The 11090-nt window shown below is 47.9% G+C and overlaps 1 protein-coding gene across 1 annotated transcript in view; it reads right to left on the reverse strand.

The window, feature by feature from the left end:
• Positions 1-3539: 3539 nt before the first annotated feature.
• LOC104409148 (immunoglobulin-like and fibronectin type III domain-containing protein 1) overlaps positions 3540-11090 on the reverse strand; it is a gene marked incomplete at both ends in the record, with an annotated part of 44193 nt that continues 36642 nt past the window's right edge. Inside the window, 2 exons of the mRNA XM_010018944.1 lie at positions 3540-3640; positions 10703-10879. Coding sequence (XP_010017246.1) covers positions 3540-3640; positions 10703-10879 — 278 coding nt within the window. The remainder of the gene's footprint in view (positions 3641-10702; positions 10880-11090) is intronic.

Consider the following 11090-nt stretch of genomic DNA (forward strand, 5'->3'; position numbering starts at 1 on the left):
TGGGACCTCAGGCACTGTTCAGGCCTTACATCAGGAGGTGGCATAGCCAGCTCCTGTAGTTGGATGGCTTTGGCAACTGGTCATAACTCACATCATCAGTAGGGTGACAAATGTCTCTAAGGGTCTTCTGGGTTCAACAGCACCCAACACAGAGAGCTTTGCAGTCGCTCATGTCCCCATTACTGATTCTCACTGTGGTCACTGTGCAGATGGGACTGGGCACTTCATGCCTGAAGGCTGAGCCAACCCCTGACACATGAACCAAGGAAACACTGCAGCCAAGTGCAAACCTGCTGCCCTCAGAGAGCCTGTTCCTGGAGTGGTCCCACTGCTTTCAGTGTTACCTACACTGATAACAACTCATTGCAATGCTTAGTTATAGAGATGATGAAACCCCGCAAGAGGAATAAACACAAAGTAGTCTTTGTAAATCAGAGACTTCAGTCAGAAGTGCTGACTGAGCCAGAGAGAGCTCAGCTCCCTCCAGAGCTATCATTTCATTTGCTCTAATATTTGAACATTAGTATCATAAGGTTGGGAAGAAAACTCCAAAGCAAAAAGCTTGAGATTTCCAAGAAGACACAAAACAAATCAAAAGGAGGAAGTCAGGAATACTAGTCTTTAAGAGCTGTGGGTGAGACAGGATACCTTCTGACACTCAGTCACCATCTAAGGCAATGCTTTAGATTAAGGCAGTCTAAGAGCAGTGTCTAAGTTGCAATGCTATGGAGCAGCAACATGGATATGGATTGTCTGTCACACCTTTTTGACTCCAGAAGTACTAAAAGTAATTTTTCTGAACACTATACTGGGTCATTTCCCTGAAATATATGAATTTGCTTGTGTATCTCAAAGGACTTTGCGACTCCTCAGAAACATTGACAGCGCCAGCTCCAGCTGGAAAGAAGAGCAGCAATGTCCTCTTCAAACACTGATTTGCTTTATCTTTGTTTCCATGTCTTACAACCCAGGAACCTGCACAGACTTCAAACAGGTCTGTAGACAAAAGTTCATGTTAACCCAAGCTGGAGGTTGGTCGTGGATGTGTGTAAACCTGTAATACTCTTCTGGAAGAAGCAAAATGGAGGAGGTTCCTCAGTGTGGTTGGGGAGTATGATGTCTGTTAAGCTTGTTAAGCAGATTTAGGCTTGAGGTTATATGTTCCAATGTGCCAATGGCACTTGGGACTCATCGCCCCTAACTGCAGCCATCTACCTGTTAGGTGACTGCTCTGATCCAGCTACCAGTGGAAGGAGATAGGCATCCAGAGGGGCTGATTCATCCTGACCTGACAGATCTCCAAGATAGAGGAGATGAATCACCTCCTCGTACCTCTCTCTTTGTTGGCTATGGGAGGAGTCTAGACTACTTGTTAAGACTAAATGGCTGATTTTCAGATAGACACAGTTAGGTAAGACACTTTTTACTGTGAATCCTTCACAAGCCCCAGTCCCTTTTTCTAAAGTAACCCAGGTCCTGAATACCTTTACCAGAAATTTCTAGGATGAAAGGCTTGTGAGACACTTAGGTTTGGAGAAAGACCTTCCCTCAATGGCAAATGCAGAAGAACCCTTCAGTTAAAAGCCATGAGCTACGTAAGTCCCTGGTGAACCAGGAGTGACTGAATTGCTGTGTCCATAGTGTCTAACAGAGGCCCTGATCTTCATAATCATCTTGCAAGCTGTTCCCCAGAACACCGACATTGCTGGACTGAAACCCCCAGCAGCCAGTGGCATTTCTAACCACCTCCATTTGTGCCTCTGTTGTAATGATTGGGGAGAAGATCAGGAGTGAACAAAATTAAGCAATAATCCTCACATCAGCAACACTAGCTGCAGTACCACCTTGCCAGCATGAGCATGAGCTGGAGGGGCAAATGCAGAGCTAGGGCTTAGCTTCCTTTCTAACAATAAACCCCCAACACCTAGAAACTTCTGGAATGGTTGGGTCAGAGCAGTTTTGCTTGGACAAAGCATAATAAACTCCATTCAGGAATTACAATATAGAAAAACAGCAATGTATCATTGAACCAAAACATCATAATCACAGAATCATAGAATGGTTTGGGATGGAAAGGACCTTAAATCCATCCAGTTCCTACCCCCGTACCATGGGCAGGGACAATCATTCGACTTATGAAGCTCAGAGTCTCCACTTCTAGCTCAGGAGGTCTCTTGGTTGCAACTCTCTGGCCACAAAACCACTCTGTTTGCCATGCTTAGACCATTCTGAAGTGGCCCAGCTCTGCCTTAGTGATGGAGACAGGACACGTGGCTGGCTGGACCTCTGCTCTGACCCATCATAGGCACCCTTTTGGTCTTACACTGGGCAGAAACACCACTGTCTGGTTTTAACCAGCTCAGCAAAGGACACTGAAACAAGTCATCAGGCAGCCTGTAAATAGAAGTTTCCAAAGCCAATGCTCCGAGTCTTTCCTACTGAACATGCAGCAGGCAGCAAATCCAGTGATGCAAACCTAGCAAGCAATGTCACTGCACTGAAGCAAGCATGCTACACCAAGGCCATCAGGAAAGACAACATATAAATCTTTTGGAAGCTGAAGAATGCTGTGAATAGGCAGAGAACCTGGCAACTACCAGGAGCAGCTTCAACCCTCTATGCGCTCAAATCGAACGTAAGCACTCTTCCTGGTTCAACCCTTTGATGGTTGACAGGAAGCTGCTTTACAGCCCCAGAGTTGTTGAAGGAAGCCCTTTCTTCTACCCATATTCAAATCCCAGATCTGTGCATTGCTTCTTTCTACTTTATAGCTAATGAAAACCAAGGAAGAACAGAATACAGGTCCGAGGTGGAGAAGCAACACCAGCACAAGTTTCCTAGTAGACTTTGGAGTGGTTTGGAGTTATTCCACTGTAACAGGAGTCTGTCACCAAGGACAAGACCAGGACCTCTGTGGGCTGTATAAACTCAAGACTGCACAAAGACAAGTGCAATATCCCCTGTGCTTTTTCTGGCAATCTGCAATATTTTCTTCGGAATCACTATGGGAGTAGTGGACCACCTCTTTTCCAAGCTCAGAGAATATCTGCAAAGGGTCTGCACTGGCTTTGCAATTGGGAATAGCAACACAGTTGTAATGCAAATCCCCTGATCATCACTACTCAACCACATTGGTGTCAGTCACATAGGAATTTTGGTACATGGAAACAGAAATAGACACTCTTGCAGGTGGGCAATGGATGTGCTCCAAACTTGAACTGAGTTGTAAGACTCTGAACCCATGACTGACCCTACAGAAAGCTTCAAACCTCTTGTGCCATGTGGATATTAATCCACAAAACCAAACTAGACCTTGTCCACACTAAAATCCTCAATCACATACAACATATATATAGGGTCCTCAATCATCCTCTTCCATTGCACTGAATTACTAAGACAGACATAGCCATGCATAATCTCTCTCAGGCAAGCTTCTGAAGTGCTGTGACCCTGCTACATGATTGTTCTGGCTAGAGGGTGCTTTCTGCACAGGTTACCTCAAGAGTATGCCACAGTTCCCAGATAAAAGAGTATCTTACCGGATATCCCCAGTTGCTGTTTCCTGTTTGGGTTTTGGTGTAATAGCTGCCCCGGGATGTCCCATAGCCATAACCATCAGCTAAACCATCATACATGGAACCTGTAAGTGAAAAAAGCATGGTCAGCAGGAGAAAGCAGTCCCAGCAGGCACTCCTTCAGAGCACAGCGCTCTTTGCACCAGTGGGTTTAGCTCCTGAAGATAACAGAGGTAGAAACCTTAACAGGAACACAGGAAACAGTAAGTTGCACCATTGCCATCACAGACAACTCATAGATGATGTTTATTTCAAATGAGCTCTTGGAAATTCCAGTCCTCAGACCACAAGCAACAGCCTAAGGTCTTCAGCACAAACGACCGAGTGCCATAAGATCTACAGTGGACAAGGTCAGAGAATGGCCCAACGTCTTAGGTCTTTGCTATATGAAAGGAACTGGATGATAGTTTGTGCTACACATCCTGGAAGGTCTGAACCGGGAACATTCTTCCCTTATTCTGACTTGGAGGTAAATAAAATCTGCCTCTTCTCTGAAGGCAAAACCCACCCCAGAGCCTTTCACCAGCCTGGGTTTCCTGGTCTGAATACTAACAAACAACCACATCAGCACAAGCAACCTGAGCAAGGCTCAATAAATAGTAAATAACTAACACGACGGGTAAATGATGGTCAAGTCTATTTAACATCTGGGGATCTGAAATAGTCAAACACTAAAAAACCTCTAATTTCACTGCCTTAAATTTCAATCTCCAGTCTCTGAAAGATCACTCTGTGTACTTGTACTTTCTTCTTCTGAAAATGTATTAAGGTCCTTCATTGTCTTTGAGGTGCTGGGGAGATACGTGAGACCAGATCTCAGACATGTTCTGTAAAGATGCAGATACCTTGGATTGGGAGCCATTTGCGCTATTTCTCAGTGCTTTATTCAGTGTTTGGATTTACCTATCCCAGCCCTACTAAAAGCTCTTCCAGCTGTCTCTCACCAGTGCTTTGGAAATGCAATCCTTGGATACCTCCTGAAAGTATTTTACTCAGTGCTACATTCATCACTAGAAGAAAAAAGTGAAGTGAGTCATTCTCTTCCCATGCTAGAATTCCCTTCACCCCTTTCAGATGGTCCAAAAGAGTTTAAGGTCATTTAAGTTTCGTTTTCAGAAGTGCTCAATAATTGTGGCATCCCAAGTCCCGTTATGAGGAAGTGCAAACCCTACACTCCAATTAACTTCCAGGGGAAGCTCTGAATGTCTAACGAAGTACAAAATCAGGATGTACCTGTCTTAAGTTATGCACCTAAACTGGTGGGTAATGTCAGAAATATCCTAATCTCTCTGATTGTTTGATAAGACTCATCTCTTAGATAAACTGGATAAGCTCGACCACAAAGGCCCTGAAGCCACTCAGGTCTTCTACAGCCACTGATCCTTGGAATAAATCTAGTTTATTGCCTGGCCTGGGGCATCCAGAACCTGTTATGGTGATTTGGTTTGTGGCTAAAAATTCTTGCATTTTCTCAGGAAGATGATTCCTGCAGATGTGGTACAAATAATGAGATTTGCTTTCTATTGTCAACAAGAGAAGAGCAAGGCTGCATGGACAGCAGTGTCTGAAGAACACCACTGCATGCAGAATAACCAACAGCAGAGTAGTTTCACAGACATATACTTGTGCAGAAAACCACAGGATCTTGTTGCCCTTAGTCTAAAGACGTGGTGGGCATTGTTCCCTGTTAATATCTCTCCAGCCCTGAGAGATCTATCAAGATATATCTTCATATTAAGATACAGATTTTCATATATCTTAATGATAGATATCTTCATATATCTTAAGTTGCACAGAACTTGCTGATAGGGCAAGGAAATGGCCATTGACATGCAACTGGAGATACAATTCAGCTGTGCCCTTCAGCTTGTGCTTCCCTCACCACCCTGACATTTCCTGGGAACTCCAGACCAGGACATTACTGCTGGGCTTCAGCAGAAGCAAGACAGGGCTTGAAATGATAAGTTTGGGCCAAGTGATTCATCAGGAGACAGAATTAACCAATAGCCATAGTTCTGAGCACAAAGATAAGACAATCTCGTGGTAACAGTTTCTGGGTATTCCTTCTTACAGTCAACCTCTTGTTCTGTAGGAACATCATGGAACTGCAGGTGGGAGCGCTTGGGAGCACTTTCCTGACAGCAAATTGGAAGTAAGGGTTTCTGGACATGAATCACAGGTTAATCTGACCAGTCGTCCCTGGGGACCATGCTTTTCCTTTCAGGATCCATTCTTGCCATGCACTGCACTCAAGATTTTGGGGTTGAGTAAGGAGACACCAAAAATAAGCCAGTTTAGGCACATTTCTTGTATGAATTCACTGCTACATTGCTCAAGAGAGCAGGCGGTTCATGCAAGTTTATGTTCTTCAGTGGTTGAAGAGTTGCCTTCACCTCCAAGAACTTGTATATGAGAGCTTATAAATACATAATTATACATAACCTCAAATGTTCAAGGCATTTTGAAGCCGCTTTGCTGGCTGGAGAAGGTGCTTCTCCTGCTACCACACAACTGTGGTTTATTGCTTGGAGAGCTCAGTCTGAAGGCCAAGAGGAACCTGGGGATTTTCTGATGGAGTTAGCTAAGAAAACATCATTATTTGTTTAGCCCTGCAACGTTAGACACTTCTCTGCCTGGTTCATCTTGAGAGCCACCTTGAAGGTGTATCACCAGCCCTTGGGGCAAGGAAGGATATTCTTCTTTTCAACCACCTCAAGGGTAAAAACCATACAAACTGCTCACAGGTCCTGAGAATCTGGATAAAAACAGACTATCTCCTGAACAAAGCATTTGTGGAAATGCTATTTGGGGGAGAGGCCTCTGTGGTGCTTTTTTGTAGCTATGTCCCTGAGCCCCATTTGTTGTCATCCAAGAAGTTCAGGTTCTGAAATGACCTTGGACAAACGCAGAGACAATTAAAACCACTGTATTAGTAGTAGATAACAGGTAGGACAGAGGCAGAAAAGACATGGATGAGAATCACCCAGATGAAGCACAGCCTCCCAATGACCATGCTTGTGGACAGAAGACACTGCCGAGGGCTGCTCAGGTATTGGCTGGGCTGTTGATGTGACCCCTCTCTCCCAATCCCCCCAAACTGTCATTCACCCAAGGCATTTCCTTCCAAACCTGATCAGTTTAAACTCTCATTGAACTTCAGTGGGACAGTTCATGAGGGTAAAAACTAACTACAACGGGGCAGGATTGCAAGATGTGGCACTTGCTCACTGTGAGCCTTGACCTCCTCCTCCTCCCTATAGCTGTTATCGATCATTGAAGAGCAAACTGACACTTCCATCTAACCCAATATGCCTGTCCTTGATGAGTTATTTACTTTCTTCAAAGGCAGCTTTACACCCCTTGAAGCTAAGAGACTGATGGCAAGGAGAAGAATTAAATGCCATTTTCCCAGCATGACAGTGTAAGACTTCAGAGGACACATAGAGCTAACAGGGAGCATTGTGGAAATGGATGCACATTAATAAATATTAATCTATGACAGGGAAAGGCAAGACAAGAACCAGTCACTGGTAGTGCAGGCTAAACAAGTTAAATAATAAACTATGCACGGCTTTAAAACAGTAAAGATGATTAAACATAGAAAAGGCATAGTAAGAGAAGAAGGCCTGTGGGAGACACAAAGCAAAGCCTGGATGCCTCACAGGTGAGAAGTGTCAGTGAAGTTCCAGAAGCTGAGATTCTTGCAGGAATGACCCAACTTCGTTTCTGCCTTCTGGCCTATGAGCTAAAGGGGTTTAGTATTGTTTCTATACCGATAATCTAAGGTTTACGGAACAGTGGATGGCTTTCGCTAAACCATCTCAAGCCAGAAGTCTTTAAAACGCTTACTATCCCCCAAATCTCCTCTTCATATCAGAGTAACGACCCTGCCTTAGAGCTAAGTGGGATCCTACTAGAGCTAGGTGGGATTTCTCCCCTCTCAGCCATGCCAGCATAACAAACATCTAAATCATAGCTCAGCTGTGAGGCAGTTGGATATGATGGACCCTGGTTGGGTTTCCTCAGGTCTTTTCTCCCTGATATACCCTCCCAGCCAGTGATGAGTTATTGGCAAAACTCCTCTTTAGCCAGAGGACTTTGCAGACTAGTGCTGTTGGCTGTGAGGAGCTTTTTCAGCTTGGCCTGGCCTTGTCTCTTGCCACTGGAATTCATTTTCCCTGGAAATTTGCATGACTCACAAATTCAGAGGGAGCCATCCAGTGAGCTATTCTCATGGTGAGAAGGGCAGATACACCCTAGGACAGAGGCCAAAGACCCAAACCCAAGGATGGCAGACTCCACAGACCCAAAACTCTGCACCCATCCTTGAGAACACCCATAGCTGCTCTGCTGAGAAAAGGCCCCGCTGTGGGTGCAGGATTATGCTGCTTGTGGCTGGTTTCTGCTCACTGCCCCAGCCCAGTGCACACCAGTTTGAGCCCAGATAGATCACCTTCCCTGCTGTGGCTTCTGCCACGTATTGAGTGACACCAGATCATCAGAGAGTGGCCACATCACCTTGATCTGGTGGGCTCCAAATAACCAAGTAATTTTATGTATCCATCAATTAACAGGACATTGTGGGAACGTCTGTCGACCCTCTAAAGAAACTCCAGTTATGGGATACAACAGTGCCCATCCCTGCTACATGCAGGAGGGGTCCATATCCATGCTCCCACCCTACACAGAGAAGCACACATGTCCCTGAAGCTGAGGGAAGCTCTGCGTTATGCTTCAGTTCCTGCCCAATCCACAGATCAAAATGCAGCAACAGGCGGCTGGATGTGGACCAGCACCTGAGCAGACACATGCAGGAAACTGCCTGGGTGCAGGGGGAACAAAGGACCTGAACATTCTTCAAGGGGCTTTGTGAATTCCCCAGCTTGTGCTGCCTTTGAGGAGCATCTCTGAGAAATCATGGAGGGATGCGGGTAGCTGGGACTGGAAGAGCATTTGGACAAACACATCCACAGTTGGCTACAGCCCCATGTAGCCTGTTGGTAGGAGACATTAGTGCTTCTTATTAGGTCTGCTCAGCTAACCTCTGTACCAGCAGCTATACCTGAAAGTTGACCCACTCAGGCTTCAGCCCAGGAGAAAACACTGAGAATAAATGGCAGCTGCTTTGGGATTCTATCCGGGAATGCACCGAGTGCAGCCACCAGGACCTTCCCACCGACCAACCTCCCCGCGGTGGGAATGAGGCGGCCTCAGCCCCATGTTTGGAGGCAGTTCCTGGGAGCTGGATGTGACTCAGCTTCCCTGGGACACAGAAACCAGAGCTGCACGTTTCCACGCAATTCCCATTCCCAGGCATTTCCAGCAGTGTCTGGAGGAGGGATTTACCTTCAGCCTCGAGCCGAGATGGGCAGCTTAAGAATTCGCCTCTTTGGGTTTTCCCCTTTCCCAGAGGTTTCACCTGGGATTGTCTCCAAGAGGAACAATCCCCCTTTGCCTCCCTTCCTTCGTGTTATGGGCAGCAGTGGGAGACATCTCTCTGCCTGCTTCCCCTGGAAATACCCCTCTGCTGGAAAGGCAGTAGCCCAGTCCCCATCCAGAGCCTCTCATCTCATCCTGGTTTGTAGTTTATTTTGTCAGGTCTGGCACCACAGCACCTCAAGCAATAAACCCTCCTGAGGCAGGAGGAGATTTGCATCTTCCATTTTGGTGGCAGGAGAAAGTTCTCCTTGCCCTGTCCCCCACGTACCCCTGGGAGTCTACGTCCACAAGCACACAAATAAAGAGAAAGCAGGGATTTGTTCCTGGCAGTGTCGCTGCATCCACGTCACCCACTGTGAAGCTGCTCTATTCCCTCCATTGTAAGAATTGCAATGCACACAGCCAGGATGGCTCCAAGGGCAGCACCACCTCAACCGCAGCCTAGTGCTGCCCCCACTTCTCTTGGTAAACCAGCTCAGAACGTGTGTCTGCACCATTCCACTTCATCAGCACTGGATTCAGCCTCATGATCCAGCTTGGAATAGCTGTGGGGCAAGCCATAGTCCCCAAAAGAGGTGGCAGAGACTGGCCCAGCTCACCCAGCATCCCAGCAAACACCCCTCTACATGCTGCCCACTCCAGATGTGGCTGAACGGTTCGGTCCCAGCCACAGCACCCCCCTGTCCCCCAAAGCCTTGGGAATTCCTCTTCCCTGTGAACTGAGCCAGGGCAGTGAGCTCACTGCAGCTGCTGGGAAAAGCACCTCCAAGAGCCGGGAGGTTTTGCACTGTGGCTGTCACAGCCCTCTGGGTTTGCAGCTCCGGGATGGGAAAAGCTGGGGTTTACCTCCCAGTCTGCTTTCTGTGGGCACAAGGACAGCAAAGAAAACAATCTGCCAAGCCTTGACCCCAAGAGGAAGGTGTTCCTGCAGGAAACCCGGCTCCAGGACTCAGAAGACTACTCGTCTTCAAAGGCACAGACTCAGTGCACAGAGGTGGACTGGCTGCCCGCACCCTGACACCCCTTTCAACCCATCTGCAAAATGGAAATGTTCCAACTGAACCAAAATGCAAGCCGCTGTAGTAAGAAAAGGACAACGCTCCTCCTAACTCATCTCCTTCCTACCACTCACACCGGGGTGTCCTGGAGGCTCCCACACTTCTCGCTCTACAAATGGGACATGCGCTGGGAGCTTCAGAGGCAAATCCCAAGCTCAGGTCAGTGTCCTGGGCGCAGGCGGAGCTGCCCAATGCTCAGGAGACAGCTGAGCCCCTGCTCGTGGCCAGCTCCTGGCCCCATAGCACAGTGGGTGGCTTTGACCATCCATGGGAGGGGATGGGGCTGGTGGAGGATTCCAACCACGGGGGCATTTGCAGAGGAAGGATCTGCAGATCCTCCTTTAGAGCCAGGGGGCAACTATTGAATAGCACCACCCTGAAATGTCCAAGTGCCTCCAGGATGCGGAGCAGCGCAGCACTCCTGGGAGGTGAGCTCCACTGGGAGGGAGTCAACGCATCCAGCTCTAACCCTTCCATCCAGTGCAAAAGACCTCAGCATCCCCTGGATAACCTGTGAGAAATGCAAACCAGTCTGTCCCTCGCAAACAAAACCCCATAGAAGCACCCCATAGCATCTGCTCTGTCCCCAGAGGGGAGCCCCTTGCTGTCCAGAGCACAGTGGGGTTTTACCTCGGTTGGAGTGTCCCACGCTCGACGACACGGATGACTTTTGCTTCTGCCTCTTCACCGTCATCATCACTTGCTCTTGGACCCGCTGTTTGCCCGTGCCCTTAGTTTTCAGCTTGTGGTCCGAGGGCAGAGCCAGCGTAGAGCTGGCCTGGTCTTGGAAACACTCATATGCCAACGCTGTTTTCAGCGGAGAGTGGAGCATGGCTGCGAGCAGACCGTGGGGCTGGGGACAGGGGGCTGCACTTCACCTGAGCGCACACGACACAAGGCGACGGCAAAGGCTGGGGTTAATCTCCTGAACCCCTCCTTGCCATACGTCCCCCAGCCAAGGGTGTCCGAGGGCTCCTGCTCCCGGCTCGGCTCCGCGGGCGGGGGGGCGGGGCCCCCC

This window comes from Nestor notabilis, unplaced genomic scaffold (assembly GCF_000696875.1).
Source record: "Nestor notabilis isolate BGI_N333 unplaced genomic scaffold, ASM69687v1 scaffold5637, whole genome shotgun sequence".
Lineage (NCBI taxonomy): Eukaryota > Metazoa > Chordata > Aves > Psittaciformes > Psittacidae > Nestor > Nestor notabilis.